Source organism: Kryptolebias marmoratus, linkage group LG9 (assembly GCF_001649575.2).
Source record: "Kryptolebias marmoratus isolate JLee-2015 linkage group LG9, ASM164957v2, whole genome shotgun sequence".
Taxonomy (NCBI): domain Eukaryota; kingdom Metazoa; phylum Chordata; class Actinopteri; order Cyprinodontiformes; family Rivulidae; genus Kryptolebias; species Kryptolebias marmoratus.
The window spans coordinates 21,884,353-21,909,315 of NC_051438.1; the positions used below are offsets into that span (position 1 = coordinate 21,884,353).

Here is a 24,963-nt window from a genome sequence, read left to right on the forward strand (position 1 = left end):
AATTAAAAAAAACTTTTCCCTCCCGTAACGCAATAAAATCGTCCCTCTAACGCCCAGAAATATGTTACAAACTCTATACTCTTGACTATAAAAAAGATATGTTATGAAAGTAAAATGCCACTACATCTTATAAATATATATATATACTAATAAATAAAATAATGGTCGACATCGTGACGTAAAAGTCTACAGCGTTGCTATGGCGCCATCTCGTGGTTGAAACAAGTAAATGCGCCATAGTGGAAATAGAAAAACATGCCTGTGTAAAAAGTACTTTTGTACAAAGTACTTCCGGTGGGGTCACCGACTAGCTTTCACGAGTGAAACGCTTCTCGAGTAAACTTACGACCGAATAGTTATTATGTAAACTTATTCTTGTCGCGCTTTTGATTTTTTTAATGTAAATAGTAGTTTTTAAACGGTCGCTTCACCCAACCGCTCCTCGCTAAACCACTTTACAACGCGTTTTGTCGCGAGGGAGGTAAAAAAAAGAGGAAGCAATAGCCAACCATCTTTATTCTTCTGCCAGCAATAACAAGAAAGAGACGAGGCTAGAGCCAAGTAGCGCTGAGTAGTTAGTTATTTTTTGTCTGTTTTAAACTGGATATTAAAAAAAGAAGCGCTGCTTGTGTCAAGACAGAGAACAGCTCTCGGACAACGTTTGCTCTCCTCCTCCTTCCTTCCTTCCTCTCCCCCTTCACCGCCACGACAAAAAGTCTGGAAGTTTCGGATCAAGAAGACTGGCTGTGAGGAATTAGTATTCCCGTTTTTTCATGTTTCCAACAGGTTTATCTTCCCCTAACCCCCCACCACCGCCGACCCAGGAGGCTAGAGCCGCGACCACTGATGTCAAAGCCGACAGCGGTAGCATCACGTCTCCGAAGAAGAGGAAAATAAACGGCTCCGAGAGGGAGGACACCAGCGACACCATCTCCTCTTCCCCCTCCAAGACCCTGAATTCCTCCTCTTCCTCCTCCTCCTCCTCCTGCTCTCCCACCCCGCTGCACATCCAGAAGAAGTTGAGGTTTGAGGACTCGGTGGATTTCATTGGACTGGATGTGAAAATGGCCGAGGAGGCTGCAGCCGCCGCCGCCGCCGCCGCTTCGTGCTCCAATAACAAAAGCAAAGCCACGTTTCTGGCCGGTGGCGTGGGGCACCACGCGAACGGACTGACCAAAACCGCAGGATCCGCCACCTTCTCCAGCAGTAAACCCGGTGCTGCCAAGAAACTAGTCATCAAGAACTTCAGAGGTACCAAACTGGTGGCTGATGGGCAGCAAAAACAAAACAAAAAAATAAATAAAAAGGCTGCAGAAAAAAAAAACCAACACTGCTGCTTCTTAAACCTAACAAGCACCTGCTGCATCTATTAGAAAATAGCCCTGTTTTTTGATCAGTCCTGGTCTGACATATTCATAGTTTAAGATTTAAATGTTTAGCTAAGAGATAAACACAAAAAAGGACATGATTTTCCCAACACAATCCAGATATTCCAGTGCAAATAGTAATTCTGGAAGGGGGTTTAGTCCCCTAAAAGCACTGCAGGGGTGTTTTAAACTTACATCACATACTCCAATTAAGCTCACAGAGCAGTGTGACAAATAAATCCTCAATCCTGCAAGAAATGAGCTAAATGGATGCATTTTAAAGCTTCAGAACAACCACGTGGAAATCAGCCTCTTAAATTGATATTAATTAGAGTTATAGGCCGATGTTACCAAGTAGGGAAATAAACATTGTGGCAGCAGCTGCTACAGCCGTCTTACTGTAGCTCACAATTTGCTTTTCAAGCGAGAACGCTTGTTTGTTTATTATTTTTAAGGGGTGTTTATATGTTTAAGTAAATCAATTATTGTTATATTTTGTTAAAAGAAAAATACATATTGGCTAAAAATATTACTAAAAAAGACTAGGTGTTGTATACAGCCCGTTGTCATCAGTCACAGAAATACTCACACCTGTTGAACTGTAGTACTGATGTAGTCAAGATGCCTACATTAGATGAGCTATAAGACCGAAACAAGCCGATGGGGATTTCATGTCAGTATTTTACTTTAAAGAAAAACAAGCTGCTGATATAAAATACCCCTGATGTTCACGGCATGTCATGTTTTTCTGTTTTGTTTTGTTTTTATTCCACAGAAAAGCCGAAGTTGCCTGAAAACTACACACAGGAGACCTGGCAGAAGCTGAAAGAGGCGGTCGAGGCCATTCAGAACAGCACTTCAATCAAGTACAATTTAGAAGAACTTTACCAGGTGTCCCATCAGACCTCGCGACCTCTGACAGGAAGCTGGCTGCGTGGAGGTTTTTTTTTTTTAAGAAACTGTGTTTGCTCTGTGTGTCTTCGCAGGCTGTGGAAAACCTCTGCTCCTACAAGATCTCTGCCAAACTTTACAAACAGCTCAGGGCCGTGTGTGAAGACCACATCAAGGCGCAGATCGATCAGTTCAGAGAATATCCTTTACGCGTCGAATCGCCACGTATCGGCACCTTGTGAAGGCTTCAGGCGCGCTCGTAATTCTCGTATTTTAGTTTTTCCTTTTTGACTTAACCTTGCTCTCACGGATGCCCTGGACAGCGTGCTTTTCCTGAAGAAAATTGACAAGTGCTGGCAAGATCATTGCAGACAAATGGTAAGTTTGGTCGCTTTGATAGAGTAAAACTTTGATATTTATGTGTAAAAAAATAAATTAAATAAAATAAAATTCCACAACATTGATTTAGTAGATTTAAGAAGTTGGGAGTTCTGATTATATTGTCTGTTTGGGGCCTAAATGAATATCAAATATTGACAGTTTTGTTGTAAAATGTTTAATCTGCCACCCTACATTAAGAGTGGGCATTATTTTGATTTTAATAACTAGTTTGAGAAGCAAAAACTGCTTGATTTAAATTTAAATCTGGCTCCAAGGTTGTACAGTAGCTTTAATTTGCTTCTCTTGTTGGATTTCTCCCATTGAAACAAAGCAGCAACGCTCAGATTTTATCTTGGCGAGCAGGAAGAAGTCCCCAGCACTGATGTTTGCAGGTTCAGCCCAGAACTCTGAACAGGCACATGTTTGCGCCGCTGCTCACGACCCCGTCTCAGGGCGCGACTTGCGAACTCCAGAATTCGCCCTTTGGGAACTTGTCGGCATTTCTGTAAAAGCTGCCTTTGACAGTCTGACCCTGCAGCACGACTTAAATGTCACGTTAAATCAAGAGCGTGGCAGCGCTTCGCACTCGATGCTCCTGGTTTTTTAGTGTCAAAGACTAAAGACTCATCTGCTGGAAAAAAAAAGTTTTCCTCTGAGATGAGCCTCGACTCGACGAACACGAGTCTGTCTGAATCTGTGGTGTTTAAAATCAAAATAAGAGTTTTTTAGACACGTAGCAGGAGCCCGAGGATCAATATGTATCTTTACTTTGCTCCAGCTTTGGCTCTTTGTGCTTAAATCGGCCGACAAAATGAGTCAAAAATTCCCAGGATCCGGGTGGAGTCTCTGTTCCAACCGGAGGAGGGATGGCAGGATGGATCCGGAGATGGATGGACGAATCGAGCCCTCGTCCTCAGTCACGATGGCGCCGCCTTTGTCTGTCAGGGTGAAGAGGGAGCTGAGCCGAAAGGCAAAGCTCTGGATTTACTGGCCGATTTACATTCCTGAACCTCACCTGTGGTTGGAGAGAATGACCGAAACAACAAGATCCCAGATACAAGCAGCTGGAATGAGCTTCCTTCGTAGGATTATGGACCCTCTCTGGCGTGGGAACACCTCAGGTTGCCCCCCCAGGAGGAGCTGGAGCTGGACAGAGGGCTGTCTGGGTTTCTTTTTCTGCTTCTGTTGCCCTCCGTGACCCGACCACGGGAAACAGACGGACAGAAGTTAACAAAAGTCCGAATCAAAGAAACTGAAGCTGAATATTCCAGTGTCTGTGTTTCCAATGAATCAACTCATCAGCGTTTTGTAAACAAACCGTTTTCCAAACGCCAACCTTTTGAACTTTGAGTCAAAGACATTTCTCATGTAACCCCAGCGATGCAACCTGTCCAGCAGGGAGAAACAAGCAGGAGAGTCAGAGTAGAAAAGGTTTCCACTTGAACTTGTGACACTCGTTTCATAATTGAGACCCGTTTCTCTATTAAAAATCAGACAAAAAGCTTGTTAAAGTATTTGTTTGTTCCTTAAGAAGATTGTTGTTGTTTTGTCTTGCAGATCATGATTAGGAGTATATTTTTGTTTTTGGATCGCACCTACGTTTTACAGAATTCCATGCTGCCGTCAATCTGGTGAGTGATTGGCGGTGTTCCCGTCGTATCCGAGGCTTATTTGTGTGAAAAGATGGCGGTGTGTGGGGAGGTGGCGCTGAACATGTCGCCGTGGTCCGCAGGGACATGGGTCTGGAGCTGTTCAGGTTCTACATCATCAGCGATCTGAAGGTCCAGAGTAAAACCATCGACGGGATTCTGCTGCTCATCGAGAGGGAGCGGAACGGAGAGGCCATAGACCGCAGTCTGCTGAGGAGCCTGCTGAGCATGCTCTCTGACCTGCAGGTGCTCATTTATTATTTATTATTATCTTATCACATGATGAGACAATGTGTGTGTGTGGGGGGCAGATATACGGATTTTATTTGTCGTCTGCTGCTATAAGAGCGTGGCTTCAGCTGTGTGTTTTTTGAGATTAATGTCTGCACAGAAAGGTGATGAACTGTCCGTCCCCTGTTGACAAATGGCTTTAATGGAACCCGTGTTCGCTCTCTGTGTTACAGATTTATCAGGACTCCTTTGAGCAGCGCTTTTTGGAGGAAACTAATCGGCTGTACGCTGCAGAGGGACAGAGGCTGATGCAGGAAAGAGAGGTGATTTATATCATCGGAGTCTTTCAAAGCACTCCTTTATTGTCAGGGTAAATGTGATTCTGCCTCATTATCGGACCTGGATTGATTTATTTAATCTAAATAAACAGGAAGCTTTTCTCAGGTTTTAGCTTCCAGATGTGAGGGTTTAAACTGTAGTGAAGAAGCTGAAACAAGGATTTCCACCGGTTTATCTTGGGTTTTGTCAAACGAATATGTGGATTTATTTTTTATCTTTCTTCTAACTTTTGAAGGTTAAGCATTTTTTTCCCTAATTATAAAAGTGATGAAGTTAAAGTTTTCAGTTTAAATTGTTTCCTCTGTGATCATCTGGAGCAACTTGTTTCTTTTTGTCTGAGCAAAAAAGCTGTTTTTTTAAGCTGCATCTGTAGCTTCTGTTTAATTATCAGTTATTAGACTGCATATTTAGGAGGGATTTAGCTGTGTGCTCATAGGGCTAATGAGAGTTTATCAGACAGACTTAGAGGTCCAGTTTTTCTATGACTGACGCCGATCTTTAGAAATCAGTGCAGCCGATGGCCGATATACAACACTGTTAGTTTTCATTTATCCTTACTTTATGGTCGGTATGCATTTTTCATTTAACAAAATAAAACAATAAATTCACAACCCTTAGAAGAACTTGTACAATTAAAAAATAATAAACAAAAGAGCATTCTCACTTAAAAAGCTAAATTAAACTGCAGTAATGTGGCTGTAGCAGCTGCTGCTGCGTCCTCGATTTACACACAGGCATGAGGAATTTGGATTTTATTTTTTAAAGTGACCCATATCAGCTGATTATTTGGTTCATCTTGAGAGAAAATGACATGTATGAAAAGTTGTAACTTTTTATGGACCTAAAAAGTTTCACAAACCTGCTAGCCCGCACATATTTTGTGTTTGGGTTCACTAAAGGATGCTAAAAGCTGCAAACACTTTTTGATTGGGAGTAATTGTGCTGAAGTGTCCATTAATGAAAATCTAACCAAAAAATCTGTTAAAGAAGGGGGTAAAAATGGTTGAATGATGGCATTAATTTAGATTTGTGTCTTCTGCTTTCACCCAGTAAAAAGGTGGAGTAAAATCACCTGCTTATTTATTTAATTTTTTCACCTAAGTGTCTCCATCGTCTTCTTCCCTCCCTTCTGTCGGCTGCTTCACATCTCAGAGTTAAAAGGACAAGAAAACTGACTTTGTTCGCTGTAATCATGAAGCTGATGACATCAACAAACAGCTGATCGTGTCTCACAGACAGGATCAGGAGACGCAGCCACATCTTCTGGGATGTCTGCGATCCTTATAACAGCATCCAATAAGTTTTAAAGGATCATTCCTTCTGTTATTTTACTGTATGACTGCAGCTTGGAGGTCCAAAGATGCTGGTTTGAACGCTGGCATCAAAGGGAAAAAGGTCTGATTTAAGCGAGTAGGGAAAATGAGACACGCTTGTCTGCTGTTCAGACAAATGAGACGCTCCTAATTTCCTAAGATTTTCTTTTCAATGAGCCTGATTTTCTCATAAGCTTTTAATAGGTCTTAAGCAATAGTTTTCCAGGCTTTTAGGAGGTGTGTGAGCTCATGTGCACATGATTAAACCAATAGATGCAGAGGGCTGAGTCTTATTTAATAATATTTTGGAGGTATTTCTCTTAACCTGTGTAATAAAATAGTTTTTGATGTTTTAAGTATAACTCTGCCTGTTTTGAGTTTGATATGAGGCAGAAAAAGTACTTTGACAAAAAAGGGATATAACTAAGACTCCTGATTATGCGATTAGCTTCTCAAAGATTTGTTTTTATATAAAGACCAAAGACGCATAAATGTGTCTCCACTTATTCACCTTTTTTTTTAGGTACCAGAATATCTCCATCATGTCAACAAACGGCTGGAGGAGGAGGCTGACAGAGTCATCACATACCTCGACCAGAGCACACAGTGAGCATTGGTCCCATAACGATGGACGTGTGAATTCGCACTCATCCGTCCACCTGTAACCTGAGTTTTCGTGTGCGTACCTTTTACAGAAAACCCCTCATCGCTACTGTGGAGAAGCAGCTGCTGGGTGAACATCTCACTGCGGTTCTGCAGAAAGGTACTCGCCTGTAAATGCTTCTCGTACCGCGTATGCAGACGCAGAGTTTTACTGCAGCCGGTCGGTGTCCGTGGTGTTTGTGTTTGCGTGTGTCTGACTGTGTGTTGGTGGAAACCCCGCAGGGCTCACTCACCTGCTGGACGAGAACAGAGTTCAGGATCTGTCTCTCCTCTATCAGCTCTTCAGTCGAGTGCGAGGTGGCGTTCAGGTGCTGCTGCAGCACTGGATTGAATACATAAAGGTGACAAACAGCTGTAGATAATCCAACTTACGCTCCTACGCTCTCAGGAGTTCATTTTTTCACAATTTTTCATTGTTTTCCAATGCTTCAACAACTCTTTTTTTTCAGGCTTTTGGAAGCACAATCGTAATCAACCCTGAAAAAGACAAAACAATGGTGCAGGAACTGCTGGACTTCAAAGATAAGGTGGATCACATCATTGACGTGTGTTTCTTGAAGAATGAGAAGTTTGTTAACGCCATGAAGGAGGCTTTTGAAACATTCATCAACAAAAGGCCAAATAAACCCGCAGAGCTTATTGGTGAGGATCAAACCTTTTCGCCTCAGTCCTCGCTGTCGCACCGAGCAGTGAACGAGACTTTAAAGCCTTCTTTACTTGTACAGTAAACTCTGTTACTCTTCTTTTCAGCAAAACATGTTGATTCAAAGCTGAGGGCGGGAAACAAGGAGGCGACGGATGAGGAGCTGGAGAAGATGCTGGATAAGATCATGATTATCTTTAGATTTATCTATGGTATGTTTTCCCGCTCTTTTGTTTCCTTCTTTCTTTTGTTTTTATCGCTTGTCTTGTAATGATATGTTGTAATTGCAGGAAAAGACGTGTTTGAGGCTTTTTACAAAAAGGATTTGGCCAAAAGGTTGCTGGTTGGGAAAAGTGCCTCTGTGGATGCTGAAAAATCCATGTTGTCGAAGCTGAAACACGGTGAGTTCAGTCCGTCGGCGTCGCTTCTGGACACGCCCACGGCGCGACAGAAATGACCACATCTGGACACCGACGGTACTGACTCGGGGCTAAAATGTTTCCTCAGAATGTGGAGCGGCGTTCACCAGCAAACTGGAGGGGATGTTCAAGGACATGGAGCTTTCTAAAGACATAATGGTGCAGTTCAAACAGGTAAAGAGAAAGCAGAGTAACGCTTGTTAAAGTAATTAACGCCGTCAGGTTTATAAGCTGTTGTTTCAAACAGTGACAGAAGGGATCGGATGCTATCTGGCTTCATTTGTAACGTGATTCGAGAGCTTAAAAATGCTGATGGAGAGCCGCTTTTTGTTTGAAACTAAATCTACACAGAAATGACAGAAGATGAAGGAAGAAGCTAAATTAATAAAACTATAACTGCTCAGACAGAATACTTCTGATATAATTACAGCTCCTTGACCCGTTTGCCTGTTTCTGTGTTTGAGCAAAGCAGTAAACCGTGTTAAGAGGAAGCGGCGTTATTCTCACACCTTCAGCTGTAGCTGACGTTGAAGTGCCTGTAGCTGCGAAAAGCTTGCAGGGTTGCTGATCCTGTTCAGTCATAAAACGAGCCGATGTCACAAGTTTGTGCACGTTTATCACTGAGGCTGAGGCTTCGTGAGCCGTATTTATCATCCCAGGTACATTTAAGGGAATTCAGGCAACTGAATCTTTTTTGTTTTAAAAATGTATCGAATTTACAGGATTTTGCTCCTTTTTAAAAGTAATTTTTTCATGATAAAAATTTCAGCCGCACGCTCTATTCGTTCAGTGTGAATATGAAAGCGCCCTCCGCCTTCAGACCAGTTCGCTCCTGCTCCCTCTCAACCTGACCTTTTTTTTATTTCCTGTAAATCTTGTCTTGACATTACCAAACAGATAATAACGTGCAGCGATTACCTGCTCTGACAAGCCCCACTGCAGCAGTTTTTCAGATTAGTTTACACAATAAAAAACCCTCAAATAAGCATAATGACAGAGCTGCAGACTTGTCTTTATGTCACCTGAAATGCTCACAAAGAGAAAGATTTTCTCGTGAGATGGGGAGAAGGTCCAAGTTACGCAGGAAGCAACAGACAGATAAGAAATGCTTTCTGTTCCTCTGCAGTACATGCAGTGCCAAAACATTCCCGGCAACATTGAGCTGACGGTGAACATCCTCACGATGGGTTACTGGCCGACTTATGTCCCGATGGAAGTCCACCTGCCTCCTGAGGTTAGTGCTGAGCAAATATTCAGGGCTTTGGAACATGGTGTATTTTATAACCCCTCGTGCTATAAATATACTGATGGTTCCTTTTATTACGCCTCTGTTTGTCCCTGTCCAGATGGTGCGCCTGCAGGAGATCTTCAAAACTTTCTACCTGGGCAAACACAGCGGCAGGAAGCTGCAGTGGCAGTCGACGCTAGGCCACTGTGTCCTAAAAGCTGAATTTAAAGAGGTTTGCAGCCGTTTTCTGAGAGTGATCGTTCAGCTCACCGTGTAAAGCTTGGTTATAATTATTCTCTTTTAATTTTTCCTCCTGAAAGGGCAAGAAGGAGCTACAGGTGTCTTTATTTCAAACACTCGTACTGCTGATGTTTAACGAAGGGGAGGAGTTCACTCTGGAGGAGATCAAACTCGCCACAGGAATAGGTTCGCCATCGTATCAAAGCGCTTTCATTTTAATTAAGACGAGCACCGCTTGTCTAAAACTTGTCTCGTTTTTTTTTTTTTTTTTTTGGTTTACAGAGGACAGCGAACTGCGCCGGACGTTGCAGTCGCTCGCATGTGGAAAAGCCCGGGTTCTCACCAAGATCCCCAAAAGCAAAGATGTGGAGGATGGGGACAAGTTTTCCTGCAACGATGACTTCAAACACAAGCTGTTCAGGATCAAAATCAACCAGATTCAGATGAAAGAGACGGTAAAAAAATGGCCCCAGTCGATAATATGAATGCTCTTGTAGTGTGAAACTGGGAAAGACTCTTAAGTTGTATTTTACCCCCAGGTGGAGGAGCAAGCCAGCACCACGGAGCGGGTCTTTCAGGATCGTCAGTACCAGATCGATGCTGCTATTGTGCGGATAATGAAGATGAGGAAGACTCTGAGCCATAATCTTTTGATGTCTGAGGTGTACAACCAGCTCAAGTTTCCCGTAAAGGTAATGAGCATCACTCGGGATGTCTTTCCAGCCTTTTTGTCTTTTTTTTTTTTAACATCCAGCAGCAGTAGAAGGCTGACAGGAGATCAAAGAGCGGATGACAACGTAACGGTGAGGTAAACCAGGGATGCTACGTTACTTTATCCTCTGTTGCCAAGGCAACCAGAATTAAAGCACTAAGTTTCAGCTCTTTATTTATATAAAGCTTCAGTCTTGAATGGAAACGAAATGGTATTTAAGGTGACACATTTTGATGTTATTCTCAAAATTAGTCCACTCAGATTGTTTTATCTGTGTCCTGTATGGAAACACAGAAGAGTTTCGCTTATTCTGATGTAAAACCAGTTTAATAACCATATTTCTATGCTTTTATTTTTCTTTTTTTAGTTACCAGTTTTGATAAGCATCAACATTTTCACCCTCTGAATGTATATGGTATCACCTCTGCAGGTATTTTGGGTTGATTATCATAGAATATGTGGAGAAGACCTCAGGGTTCATCTGAGAATAAACAGCAGGTTTGTCTGTAAGAGTCTGACTCAGCACCTGCTCGAGGTTTCTGAGGGGCATTTAAAGTCATTAAATGAATTTTGCTAAATGTAAGGCCTTAAAAAAACATTAAGTTTGAATCTCTTTGGCATTCAAAAGTCTTTGTTAGTTTTCAAGAAAAATAAGATGAGCTAATGAGATAATATTAAACGGTTTGGAGCCAAGGTTCTCAAATCTGACATGGCGCAATAGGATGAATTTAATGTAAATAACTTACATTTAATTCTGTCACGATCTATAAATGTCCAGCATTAAAGGTTTTTTAATAGTTCTTCTCATACAGTATGCAGTTCTTTTAATGACAACCACAGAGTCAACTGATTTGCAGGATCATGTTTGGACAGTAAGCAGGAAAACGTTTGCGATCCAGCTTCAGCTTCCTGCACTGACCAGACATAATTTTCTTCTGTATTACTTTTCTAGTTTCTCACTTTGTTGTGAAGGATTTTGTCTGAGTCTTTGAAGGTGTTGGTTGAGTACATTCAGGTTTGCAGCCTCCCTCCACGTCACACCACAACATTTCAGTCAGATTGAGGTCTGGACTTTGCCTCGGTCATTACAACACTTCAGGTTTTTTTTTTGTTGTTTTGTTTTTTGTTTTTACAGACACTCTGTTGTAAATTTTCTGCTGTGCTTTAAATCAGTGTGCTGTTGACCCAGTTTCAGACAAATTTCCTCACATACAAGAATACTTTGACATACAGAGGAGTTTGTGGGCGACTCTGTGACTGCCCCTGACTTCTGTGTTATTAAATAAAAGGCAACAGGTTGTTCTTGTTTGTTCACCTCTTATCTGAAAAGTGAGGCTGAGCTGAAAAGGTCGTTATTTGAGAGGAAAGGAAAGGAAGTCCATGACTGAACTTACCTCCACTTCCATCTGAAACATGTCATGCTAAAATGCAGCTTTGCAGACCTAAACCATGGGTTTATTATTATATTTTAATCTACTTGTTTTTTTAGAGAGAGGAATGAGTGTCGTGCATTCATAAATCCGGGTAAAACAGCTGAATAACCCAGTGCTGGAATGTTGGCGGCTGTCTTCTCGCCTGTTTTCTTCTTGTAAATAATCTTTGCTCATCTCCAGGATTGGTTGTAAGTGGCCTTATAAGCCTTAACAGGTTGATGGGCAGCAACTTGTCCGATTGCTTGTCAGATATCATTGCTGTGAACACACCCGTATGTGCTACCAAACTGAGTTTCTGTGAAATATGTTTCCATCCAATAGATGGGTCTGAGGAAAGTCTACAACACATCGTGGTAATAAATAGGTTTGCGTCGTACGGTAACTAATATCTGCCCTCTTCTCTTTCAGCCTGCTGATCTAAAGAAGAGGATAGAGTCTCTTATTGACAGGGACTATATGGAGCGTGACAAGGAAAACTCCAACCAGTACAACTACGTGGCCTAGGAGGAGGAGAAGAAATGCCGTCGGTTCAGCTAGATAAAAAAAAGGGTGTTCTGAATGATCGGTCTCTAAATCTTTTGCTCCCGTGGATGTTAACCATTATCATCTTCAACCCGACGACCGACAGCTGAATGGCTACTGCTCCACAGGGTTTTCGTCAGGGGTCTTGTGATCCTGTGGACTGCATGCCCATCGAAAAGAGAAAAAAAAACATCCATGTTTCTCGGTGCCTCTGAGAGAGATGGGACAAAGAAGACACACAGTTCAGTTTGCTCTTCTTTTTTTTTTTTTTTTAAATGGAGAGGAAAAAATATTTATTTTCTGACTTAGATCCTTTGTCCATAGTTTAAACCAACATGCTCTGTGTTTTTAAGTATTTCTTTCTCATATTTTCTTCCCCCCTTTTTGTTCATCCGGTATCCCAAGCTAACGCTGACTCACCTATCAATGCTCTAAATGTATCACATGTTAGAAAGTTTAAAAAAAAAAAGAAAAAAAGGTTACAAAATATTAAACTAATGCTTGTTACTTCAGTCATTGTTGAACTGCTGGGCTAATCTTCACAGGTGAGACCTGCTAGTTTGGGAAGTGCGTGTTTAATGAAAGGTTTGACCCTTTTTTAAAGGCCGTGTGATGAAGCTGTGATCATGAACACAAATTATACTGAAATCAGAGTTCGTGCCAAAAGGGAGCACCTATTTTTGTTTCAAGTTTTCAAGCTGCTGAGCCGTTCCAGTTGTTCCAAGTGTCTGCCTACGTTACTCTTTTTGTTGTTTCCTTGTTCCACTTCATTTTTATTGTCGCATCGTTTTTAAGTCGCCTATCTGTCAGTAGGTTTTTGTTAAGATTCGAGTATTTTATTTTATTTTATCTTTTGTTTGAAAGCACATCACTATTAGAACCCATTGTCATTATTATTATTTTTATTTTTTACAAGTCTCCAGGCAGGCCCAGACTGTGCTGAGAAGTGGAGGGACTTTATACCTCAACACGAGGGGAAAATAGATATTTCTTTGTTTGTACAAGTCTGTTGTTAGAGTTATTGCTTAACATTAAAAGAATTGTTTCAGTCGGGTTTTCATTTTTAATTTTAAGCACATACCATTCTGTTTACACGCGGGGGGGGGGGGGGTGAGTAAACATTTATATCATCGGCTGAAAGCTTCGTGTTGAGATTTGGCGTTCAGTGTGCAATAATTAACTCTGAAAAAGAGGAAGAAGAGTGTTTTTTACTGCTGTCCACACCTCCCTGAGCTCTGACACATCGCCCTCTTGTCATATGACTCCCGTTTCCTGGTTCAGTTTGGACTCGTCTCGTCTTCAGCCCGAGCTTCCTCTGCGCCCCCGTTTCGACTCGCTTTCATTTTCTGTCCGGGGGGCTCAAAACCCAAAACAAACCGCGACCATGTACCGGTGTGCTGCGTTCGTTTTACTTCTATCCTTTGGAATCGGTATGTATCACGGCACCATCACCCCGCTTTTGTTTTATTATTTCGAAAAAGTCAGGTCCGTTTCTGAGAAGTGACGCGGTAAACTTCTGGTAAACTCTGGGCCCGATGCCTCTTCTTCCTTCTTCTCCTTAATGCTGCTCTGGAAGAAGATGAGACTGTTTCTCTCGGCCCTAGCTGGTATAAATGTGAAGTTGTTTGTGCTTTTGTGGAGGCACTCAGACGGAGTTGGCGAGCAGCTCTGCCTCTCAGGAGCCTCGGTCGTGATGCTCCGCTGTGTTAGCTTCAATGCTAATTGTTACCTGCGTCAACCTAAAACTCACCGCTGCCTTGTAGCCATAAAGAGCTTAAACAGCAGCTATTTATGCTTTCAAACCAACACAAACTACATCACCTCGAACATGTTCTCCAAATCAACTAGCCGATAGAGCATTAGCGCTACCGACATCTTATTACTAAATGTTTTTGGGCGACTTAGCTAACGTAGCCGTTAGCTGTTTTCCCCCCCTATTTTTCTGATAATTTAAACTCGAATTACACGTAAAGTGTTGCATTTTTTAGCTGCACGTATTGCTGATTTACAGCAGCTGCAAATGCAAAAGGTAAGAGAGTGAAAACGCGTTGATAGTTGTTGTCACGGTTTTAAGAGGGTTTAAAGTTGTGCTAATCGAGCTAGCTATGCTAGCTTACTGTAAATTAGCACGTGACAGTGAAGCCCGAGGTTACTTCAGGTGAACTAGTTTAATTTTTTTTTTACAGCGTTACCTATAGGTGGGTTTACTGACTCTCAAAGCAACCAGAATCGTAAAATGGACATATGTTGCACCTTAAGTTTGGTCGTCATGTGACTTTAGTCCACGGAAATCAGAGTTCAGTCTTATCCTGGCTTCTTTATTCTCTAAAAAAAAGGTCATAAACATTTGTAGAGCTTCAGCGGTATCCCTGGTATAAATATCGAAGATTCTAGCAGGCACCTGAGTTGATGACAAAGCATAGTGTTAAGACCTTATCAGTTATCTAAATGGACTTTGCCCTCCCTTCTGTTAAATTGCATGCTGTTATTCAGTCAGTGCAAAGTTAACAGAGTTAGGGGTTTTGGATAAGAAGAAGCCTCCACGTGCTGTCAGGACAACTACTTTACATGTTATTAAAATGGTCAAACGTCACATTGTGAAAGCTGTTTTTTTTTTTTAAACTTGAGGTCCCTATTTGGACCTAATCCAAGCTGTTTAGTCATTAGCCTACGACCTCATCTTGTGCTCAAGCGTCAAGTAGAAATGTGATTTATTATGAATGTTATCGTAAATTGTTGTCCGCTCAGTGTTGACCTGTAAGGATCAGCTCCTTTAATGCTCACGCTCAGCTGATAATGAGTTCAGCTCCTTTAATACCCTCTAAAGAGGAAGAAGACATGGCCAGAGGATAGAATAACTTTTGGATGTTCTTTTGACTACATCCTTTGAGGGGTGGGGAAATCTAAAGCTGCCCTTGAACTATTTTCCACTAATAATATTTAATCAAAACCTGAATAACAAGAGGTGTGTTTTTCTTTTCAGTGTTCCACCAGTCTCATGGCATTGAGGTGAACGTCACAGAAGACAAAAAGCTATGTCTCTACGCCGACTTAATGCTCAAATTCTCAGTCTCCTACGAAATAGCTGACAACAAGGTGGGTTTTTTTCTCTCGCCAAATGTCATTTGGTACGTCAGGCTGTTGCTGAAATGCTTTGACTTGGCTCCCCGTCACGAAACCTGAGTAACGTGACTTGTCACATTACTGCTGAGGAAGTGTCGCCGTGAAAAAGGGGAAGTGGGGGAGTCATGACAAAGGCAGGCAGATACTCGCTACTCAGCATTTTATTTGGTGTGTTTCCCCGATTCGCATCCTTCAATTGTTAGGTCCTGGTTTCTTTTTTCAACTTGTCACATGTTGGGCAAATGAATGACAATCACAGAAATATAATCCATAACCAGTTAAAACAGTTATTAAGGGGTTTTATTTAAAGTAGGGCAGTCGCATTGGATCAACAATTTAAATATACTGTTTCCAACTAAGGTTTTCGGGTTATTTAATTTATTTGGGATTGAGCACAGCTATAACACACTCAGTTGAACCAGTGGCTAATTTCGATTTTGTAGTCCCTAAGCAGGTAAAGACCTAATTTATACAGGATATAAAACCCAATCAATACCACCAGCATGGATTCAGGGTCTAAAAACACAAATCAGTGCTACTGAACACAATTGAAAACAATAAATGGTAAACTCTAAGCTAATTATTCTTAATGTTAACCATGCTAATTATTGTTGACAGCACTGACCAATATAAAAAAAAACAGGTCTTGGGGGGGAAAATATTGAATTTCTCACTTTTTTTTTCCAACTCACCAGGAAGTGTTTCTCCCTCATGGTAATTATTTAAAAAAATTATCATCTTTTAAAGATCTGGTCGTTATTGACAGATATATCTGGTTGTTTTCATTGCTAAAGTGAATTTTGATTTTTTTAAACATGGAGTTGGTATTTTTTCACATGTTTACTTTGATTTATGGCATGACTCAAGTTTTTGACGTTTCAGCCAATTAAAGTGTAACTAAACAGCTTTTGAATGTGAATTTATTTACCTTTTGTTTTTGTATTAAAGCTCCTATCAAATGTATTTTTCTTCTCTGCACCCGTGAAAACATAGTTTTGAATTTATTCCCCTCATTTTCAGCAGTAAGATCATCAAATTACTGAACAGCACAACCTTTGAAGTGTTACTTTCATCAGACTAGGAGCTGAAGTGAACATATTAAATCAGGCTTGATGGACTTCAAATCAACTTCTGTTTAATAGTTTTGATTAAATGACTCTCTGCTGTTTTTTTCAGAGTCGCACTGTTTTGTTTGCCCTTCCTGAAAACGCTACATCCGACGGCAGTAAATGTGATCCCAAAAACTCCATCCTGAAGCTTAATTTTGGAGCCGGGAACTCCTGGAGTGTGAACTTTATCCCAAGTGTAAATAGTTACCAGGCAGACCAGATAACATTTTCCTACAATCTCAGTGACACCAACTTCTTCCCTGACTCTTCATCAAATGGTAACTTTCTCCATCACCTTTTTATATTAAAAACGTAAAAAGAAAAAAACTGATGAACAACCTCATTACTGATTTATTTATGTTTTTCCTCTAGAAACGATCACTGTGTCGCAGAATGCCAGCATTAAAGATGTTGAGATGGACACCTGCTACTCTTGTAAAAGTAAAGAGGTGATCTCAGCCGATCAGGTCAACATGACGCTGTGGAACGTTCTCATTCAGGCTTTCGTCACCAACGGGAGCAAGAGTGAGAACAGTAAGTGCAGATGTCGGCATGCAGAATGTTTCTCTCACAGTTCGACTTCTGACGCTCCGTCTCTCTGTTTTCTGATCAAACAGTAACGTCCTGTGCTGCGGATGTACCCTCAACCCCTGTTCCAACCACCGCTGCTCCCGTGACCCCGACCTCCACCACTCCCACCCCCACCCCCGCCCNCCCCCACTCCTCAAACTGGAAACTACACTGTTTCTAAGAACAACGAAACCTGCCTGTTGGCCGACTTTGGCCTCCGGATTGGTTTCAAACTAAACCAGGTATGCTCATAAAGACAGAATTATTATGATGTGATCTGAGATTATAATTTTTATTATTATTTTTATAACCCGTCGCCAAAAGGTGAGGCCAAACGTATGTGTGTGTTGCACATGTGTTTGTGTCTTATTTTAAGAACATAATCATTGGATGGACGTCTAGAACTGTTTAACTTTTAGAGTCAACAAAATTCAAGATGGCTGCCACAGCCAGCTGACATTCTAAAACACACAAAAAATGGCTACAGCTCGGTCAGTTTTACAGATATTGACCTGAAACGTGGTGTGGTAGTAGCTGAGACTGACAGCACACATTCTGAGCTTTGTTTAGGATTTTGCTATTAACTCTTTGGAGTAACTCTGTGTCTGTTAGCAAAATATCTCATGAAACACTGAAATTATATTAATGAAACTTCCAGGAAATAATACGTGGATATACCTCTGAGCCAGCCCATTTCAAGATGGCCGCCATAGCCTACTGACTAAAAGAAAACTGGCTGTAGCTCAATCAGTTTGACAGATGTTGAGCTAAAAGGCAGCAGGCAGTATTTATTCCTTCAAGGAATGCTAGGCCTGTAATATTTCTGTAGACCGTATTCACAGTTACACACTGATTTTATTCTCCGTTTTGTCTGTTTTTAGAAATATCAGGAGATGAACTTCAATCCTGATCGGGCTAACGTCTCTGGAAGCTGTGGAGTCAACAGCAGTGAGCTCGTGCTGGTCTCTGATGAAATGACCATAACTTTCACGTTTGTCAACGTAAGTAATCTGCAAGGTATTTCCTTAGAAATGATTTTAGTTTTACCTTTTAAACGGTTAGTGATCGTACCTTTTTTGTTGAGGGTGATATGAGCAGAACGTTAGTAACACAACTTGAAGGCACTCGTCGCAAAGAAGACCAGTGAAAAAATGTTAAAGTTATAAACAAAACCCGCAGTGTTGTATTCAGATTGATGATTAAATTGAACTTAAATCAAAATTTGTGATTTATTCTCGACAGTTGTCTTACTTTCTTTCACGTTTATCAGCAGTTACTCTTTTATTTCCAGCTAAACATCTTGTAAATTCTGCACTCGTCCGTGTGTTTTGAGCTGCATATCAATATATCAGACAAACTCTCAAACGGCACCATTTAATGTACTTCATTATAACCTTTTTATGTTTGATTTCATGCTTTGCAACGAGAACCTTTTAATCTTTTTGGAAACTGAGGTGTAGTTACTGTTTTCTCAAATCAGATGAACAAACTGAGTGAATTTCGTTGATTATTAAGCAATTTAACACTGACTTCTGAGTAATTCGAACATAATAAAGAGATTTATAAGAGCTGAGTCATAACTTTGTTACTGACTGTTTGCAAAGTTAGTTTGTTCCCCTATTTGTGGGTGGACATAATCTCCCTTATGGATTTAAGGAAAATATCCAGTTTCGACAGGTACTGCGTGTTTTTCTAAAATTATATAACTTCCTAAAGAAGTGCTCCAAAATACGACGGCAGTTTATTTTGTCAACCAGAAAAGAGAAGTGAAATATTCATGCATTATGAAGTTGAGAGAACTCATTTCATATTTCTGTTTCTGAACTTTTACAGGACACAAAGAAATTCCGCCTTCATGCTCTGAATGTCACCGTCGACGCCGGTAAATACGAGTCATGTCCACCCAGATGAGCCGCGGCGTCTGACCGAATGGTGAGGTGGACGTTGATTTGTCTTTGTCTCTGTTTCCTCAAGTCTTCAATGAGTCCAGCACCAACCTGAGTCTGTGGGAGACGAACGTCGGCAGCTCCTACATGTGCAACAAGGAGCAGAACGCCACCATCAGCGAGCGGCTCAACCTCTACACCTTCAACCTGCGGGTGCAGCCTTTCGGAGTGAAGAAGGGAGTTTTCAGTACAGGTGAGGGATCACTTCATACGTTGGCATTTGTTTTATTTATTTACATTTATTTACTGAGTGTGTTTAGCGTTAGATGGAGAAACGGCTACTATTACCGCTGCCATTTTTGGCAGAAAGACACTACAGCAGCCGGCAAGGAAAGAATGGTCAATTTAAATGAAATTATATGGGGTTATAAAACAAAAGATTAGCTCTAAAGGGAGATTAGGAGGATTATCTGATATTTTAGTTAGATGGTGTCTTCATTCTTACACAAATCTCTGTTACGACAAAAATAGGATTTTCATGTTATTTTTTTGCACTGCAGCCCGGGCTCACTCCGACTCATTTTGCAGCACGAGTTGCATATGAAACACATTTCATTAAAAAGGAACAGAAATATTTCAGAGATTGAAACGGGAAGAACTGGTTGCAGCAAAGAGGGCCGGGGTAGCTCGTTTTCTGTGGTCTCTGTTGCTGTTTTGAGTTTAGAAAATGTCCGTTCCACCAGTTTGACTGACTCTCTTTTTATCTGCAGCCTATGAATGTTCATTGGATGACCCCAGCATCTTAATCCCAATCATTGTTGGCGCTGCGCTGGCTGGCTTGATTCTAATTGTAGTGATCGCTTATTTGATTGGTCGAAGAAAGACCCATGCCGGATATCAGACCCTTTAGATTCAGTTTGTTTGCAGTTGTTCCTGAAATGTCGTTGGATTTCCAAGTCTGGTCCTTGCCTTTTATGTTCAGTGGTTTAATTAGCACAAAAAAACATCCAATCTAATGAAAAAAACAGGTAATTTTATGAAATAATGACCGGTAAATGAGAAATACATTTTATCATCTGGTGACGTGAACAGCATTTCTCCATCAGGGTTTCTAATATTGTTTAAAACCAGAATAAATCTGTATAAAAAGCTGTTCTTCTCAAGGACCAAACTTGTCTATTCTTGTTTTTGTTTTGTTTTCCTCCCCTTCCCCGCCTGTTTTGTCTTTCTTTGTTGTGCTTTTTGTTAATGGGCAAGTGTAAGACCCTCAAAACATTTCTCTAAACACTCAGCCACACCGATTATGTTCAGTGTGCAAAATGCATCGTGTTCAGATGCAGAAGTACCCGGACATTCATAGAGGCCTTCCCCCCCCCCCCGTACGATTTATTGAACATTGGGATCCTGCACTTGCTCAGCAGACATTCCCCTTTTTGTTTGCTTTTGTTATCCTTTAAGCACATTCGTGATTTGACTTTTCATCGACTCATTCAAATGTTCTAACACAGATCGAAGCTAAATAATCAAGCAGCTTTTTTTTTTGTGCCTTTAAAATTTCTCACCGTGAATGAATGTCTGCTTTTATTTTGAAAAGTTGTCAAAAATGTTCTTTTGTTTTGTTTTGCCCATGTTTGCCCCTGTAGATCAGGTTGAAGCATTGGGATTTTTCCTGACATTATGACTCCAATAATAATTCAAATGGGGGGAGGGGATTGGATCATTCTTTACTAAGATAATCCCACCACGTGACACAGTTCGGTCCAGATGAAACTAAACACGCGTGTGGCTCATTTACTGTTAATTTGTGAAAGTGTGGAGTTCCTCAAACTCCACCCGACGCCACCATTAGCTTTATAAAGTTCACCTGTGTGAGTTTTTTCCTACATTTGCACAAACTGCTCGGAGAAGTTTCCTCTGGCTTACACGTTGGCATTGAATTTACTAAAGGGACAGTACTATTCTGTAATCATTTGCTTTCAGCACACGATTCTGAATCAAGAATATTTACATAGAAATGCACTAAGAGTCCTGATGTTTCGCTTGCTGTTCCCTGTGTTCGTGTCCGGGCGCCGCAGCGAACGAGGTGGGCGACGTTAAAGTCGCGGAAGTCCTTTCTTTGAAACGTTTGTGGCAGTTTATCACGAGAACAGATAAACACGTCGTGACGTTTTGCTTTCTTGAGCAAAGTTAGATGAAAAGATGGCACTTTTTTTTGGTTGTGAAATTCAGAGTTTTAGCTCAGAGCTACGCAGCTGCTCAGCACAAAAAAACCAAACTGGAAACGTGGACGGGGTAGAGATGCTGTTTGGGTAAGAAATCAAACGGCCTCTTGTCTTTTTTTGTCTTGTCTATGCAGCCAACTCTACAAGAAAGTCAAATTCCCTTAAATCTGTTTTCTTTATTTCTTTAAAAGTTCAGAATCAGTCTCATCAGGTTAATGCTCCTGTGAGTTTTATTAGATTTTTTTTTTTCAGCAACCCATCAGCAGGTTTGAACCTCCTGACTTCAGGTGCTCTGTGCCTCTTATAGTCTCCTGAAAGTGTTCATAGAAAAGATTTCTTTTTTTCTTTCAGTCATTTATTGACAGAAGTTTCCAGGATCGTTTAAGTCGGGGGGGCTTAGTGTCGGGATGGGCTGTATTTTAATAATGATAAAAAGCCGACGTGACAGCCGTAGCTGTGTGATAATTCTAGCAGAGTGCTGCGTACTATTTGCACTGTTCCATGTTTTCATTTTTTAGTTTGCCGGTTTGATTTGCTCTCACAGGTTATTGTACATTTGTATGAATAATTCTTGCTTACAATCAAATGCGAGGTTTGATTTCTTTTTTTGGTTGTTTGCTTGTGATTGTTGCCGTCTTTGTGTATTTCAGCTTTGTAAACGTTGCCTTCGTTATGAAGATGGTTTTGCAGCACCACTAAGATTTTTATGAAAACTTTTATTTTGTCATCCCAGCACGTGGTAGTAAATCAGTTTTGTGCATCTGGTGACTCACTTGTACCTGTGCGTTTGGCTCATTATTAATTCCCCTCCTCTTCTGGAGGGGGGTAATTGCACATGTGAACAAAGGGAATCGGTGCTGCAGGATCATCTGTTTCTGTGCGTTATGTGCAGACAAATGACAGCTGGTTTTATCTGCTTTCCTCCTTCCTGTCAGCTAAAAAATGATTTTTGAATTCAGTTTGTGTGATTGAAGCTTTATAGTCTTTTCAATGGAAATAAAAATGTTAAAAATTGGATCCACGCTGTTGTTCCTGTTTTAAATACATTTTGTCTTTCAGGTATTTTTGTATTCCCCCCTTTTTTTTTTTTAAACAAACAAAAGAAAACGTGTAACAAGTGAGACATTTTCTCCTGTGCTCTCTTCACTCCCATCTAGCGGTGGACTGCCAGGCCGAGGCGGAAAGCTACGTTGTCCCCATAGCTGTCGGCGTTGCCCTGGTTATTCTCATACTTATTGTCGTGGTGGCCTATTTCATCGGGAGGAGGAGAAACATGGCTTCCGGCTACCAATCCTTCTGATTTTTCTCTCCTCATTCAGAGCTTTTCTCTTTAACAAGGGATAACCGGTGCCTATTCTCTTGCTGCTGCTTCTTTTTTTTCTTTTTTTTAAACCATCTGTCAAAAGCGAACCATGTTTCGGTGTTTTTCATGTGGTGTTAAGTGATGACGGTCGGGAGCGGTTGGGTTTTTTTGCTGAGGGTGAGTTGAGAGGAGCTTCATGTCGCAGGTCAGCTTTACCTAAAGACTGGAAACAAAGAGGGTTCTGTAACAAACATAACATAAAGCTTTCACCCAACTGTGATTAAGGGAGTCTGCAGAAGATCTGTTGGGTTTCGTGGATTGAGCTTGCTTCCCACAGATGCTGTCAGATAAATTCATACGTGGAGGTCAGAGCATACTCTTCGTCACATACTCTGGATGTCTGAAATTAATTAAAAATGATCCTGAAGGCTTATCAAACCTTTAAAAGGTTACTGCCTAATCAAATGTTTTAAACAAATGTGGGCTGCCAAGCGGATTAATTTATTAAATCATTAGCTGCTCGTGTTTCCAGTTTTTAAGCTCTGCTGACCAGTTGAACTGACAAGCATTTCATAGTAAAACAAAAAAATATTAAGCTGCTTTCACTTTATTTTCTTTTAATTTTGTGTTTCTTTCTAATCAAAATTAAACTGATTCAGTTTTTTTTTTGTAGGTTCTGGTCTCTTCCTGCAGATTTCTAACCTCCACTAAGTTTTCTGCTAAGTCACTAACCCGTTGTCTGTCTGTCCCCTTTTTCTGTCAGCTGAGGAATGCTTCCTGGACTCTGATTTGAGCTTTTTGGTGCCGATCGCGGTGGGCGTGGCGCTCAGCTTCCTAATCATCCTCGTGCTCATTTCCTACCTGATCGGTCGGCGGAAGAGCCGCACCGGCTACCAGTCGGTTTAGAGTCCGTCCCGCCTGCTTCTCATTCCTTTTTCAGCCCTCTCGCTGCCTAAACAAACATCTGCCCTGCTTGTCAGCGTGCCGAAAAAAAAAACCCTCCCAGATTTCAAATCTTCACTTTTCCCTCGAGGCAGCGTCTCCCTGCAATAACTTCCAGCTTACTCCTCACGTCCACGTTTCAGCCGCCCTAGCCGTTTTTACATTTTCTTTTTTGTTTTGTTTTTGCCGGCATCAATGACTGAATCAAGCACCGAAATATTTATGATCGATAACTGAATAATTTTATTATAAATTGCATGTCTTACAAATATAGATTTATGGCTGTGAATAGCCCTCCGCCTCCTCCCCAGAGAGCCCTCCTTCCTTCCTCCCACCCCAGAGAGGCTTTTTGCTCTCACTTTGTGCTGTACAATAGTAGACGTGTAAATTAATCTCTTGTATAGAGTGAATGACATTGATTTTTTGATGACACGAATGTATGAGCAAGCTTCATTGATTCTTTAACTATCATGTAACTTGAAACAACAGTTGGATCCAAACTTTACTTGTTGCACAAACTATCACCTAATTGTAGCTTAATGAAAGGGACAATAACAAAGACACTTTACCAGCAATGGGACCAGGTTTTGTTTTTTTTTCCTTCTTCCTTTTTATCTTTTGGAAATGCATGAGGTTTGTGTCTCGGGTTAATACGATTGAAAACCTATTTTCTTGATTTGCATACATGTGAAATTTGGTAAATTATTGTGCTGTTTCTTTGCAATCCTATGCCGTTTTCAAAGGTTTTAACAACCACAGTGCACTGGGATCAAACCTTTTTACATTAATCTGTTCCTAACAAATCCACCCTGCGTGTTGCATTAACGACACGAGTGTTTCAAACACGAAGATGAGGAGTTCGGGGGGAAATGGTGTTCCCTGGTTGTGCGTTTGATCGCTCCTCCATGATCCTGTGCCTTTCTGTTGTGCACCTCTGAGTTGCTTACTTTAAGCCTCGTCTCCCGTCTGATGAAGAATGCGACGCGATGGTCTTGATTAACACAAGCGGGGAACAAATTAAATAAAGTTTTGTTCTTGTTTTGTATCTTCGTCATAATTCTTGAGCCGTCTGCCTGTGCTTTTATTGTGAAGGAGTTTCGCAACAGCTTAACTCAAAGGTTGGTGACTGAAATGAACATTGAACCGCTATTTGACTTTGGTCTACCAGGTGTGTTTTATAACTTGTAGCTCACAGAGGCTCACCGCTCATTTGGTTATTCCTGACGTGAGCTCAATCTGTCTCCTGAACCTTCAACTTGGTTGGTTTTAAAACCAACTTTGTGGACATGTGAAACTGTAACAGATTTTAAATTATTTACAGTGAAACTTGAAGCAAGAGAGAAAAGACTGAAACTTTAACCTCTGGTCCTTTCACAGCGGTTAATCTTTAAATCGAGTATGATCGCTCCAAACGTTTCAGGAAACGTGTAACATGAATAAGTTTTAAACGAAGTGAAGCCACCCTGACAGAAGCAGGAACGTTTTGTGTGGACATTTCTAATATATGTTAATTAGGAAAACTCAACCAATCAGAAAAAGCCCCATGCTGAGGGTTCAGGGTGCATCCCTACCAGGGCTGTTATTTTAAATAAATACCCTGATAAAATGTCTAGGCCTTGGTTCCTGCATTGAGGAGGTTTCCTGGAAAAGGTTTTTAAAATTCAGTGTTGCAAATTCAGCTCATACTTTGTATATTTATGTTGTTATTTTAAACTAAAGCCTTATAATACCTTTGGACTCACATGATGGTGTCTCTTCTCTGCACCACCCACCGGTC

General features: G+C 41.1%; 2 protein-coding genes across 2 annotated transcripts; both read left to right on the forward strand.

The window, feature by feature from the left end:
* Positions 1-270: 270 nt before the first annotated feature.
* cul4b (cullin 4B) lies at positions 271-13,083 on the forward strand. Its single transcript, XM_017408512.3, has 20 exons — positions 271-1,251; positions 2,143-2,258; positions 2,354-2,457; positions 2,567-2,636; positions 4,197-4,270; positions 4,372-4,534; positions 4,753-4,842; positions 6,695-6,777; positions 6,867-6,934; positions 7,057-7,175; positions 7,284-7,476; positions 7,585-7,689; positions 7,768-7,878; positions 7,985-8,070; positions 9,023-9,130; positions 9,243-9,356; positions 9,445-9,550; positions 9,647-9,819; positions 9,904-10,056; positions 11,918-13,083. Exons 1-20 carry the CDS (start codon positions 774-776, stop codon positions 12,011-12,013), a joined length of 2,610 nt encoding a protein of 869 aa, XP_017264001.1. The 5' UTR covers positions 271-773; the 3' UTR covers positions 12,014-13,083.
* Positions 13,084-13,293: 210 nt separating this feature from the next.
* Positions 13,294-24,231, forward strand: lamp2 (lysosomal-associated membrane protein 2). The gene is given in 10 exon segments (XM_037977548.1): positions 13,294-13,461; positions 15,015-15,127; positions 16,331-16,541; positions 16,636-16,797; positions 16,881-16,968; positions 16,970-17,075; positions 17,715-17,834; positions 18,667-18,715; positions 18,808-18,972; positions 22,099-24,231. Coding segments are annotated over 10 exon segments (1,203 nt in total). The 5' UTR covers positions 13,294-13,415; the 3' UTR covers positions 22,242-24,231.
* Positions 24,232-24,963: the final 732 nt, after the last annotated feature.

Bases quoted from the DNA above. Each gene is read 5' to 3' on its own strand.
- cul4b (XM_017408512.3), top strand. From the start codon at position 774: ATGTTTCCAACAGGTTTATCTTCCCCTAACCCCCCACCACCGCCGACC. The intron at 2,637-4,196 runs GTAAGTTTGGTC...TTTGTCTTGCAG, and splicing joins AAGATCATTGCAGACAAATG to ATCATGATTAGGAGTATATT. The intron at 9,131-9,242 runs GTTAGTGCTGAG...GTCCCTGTCCAG, and splicing joins AAGTCCACCTGCCTCCTGAG to ATGGTGCGCCTGCAGGAGAT.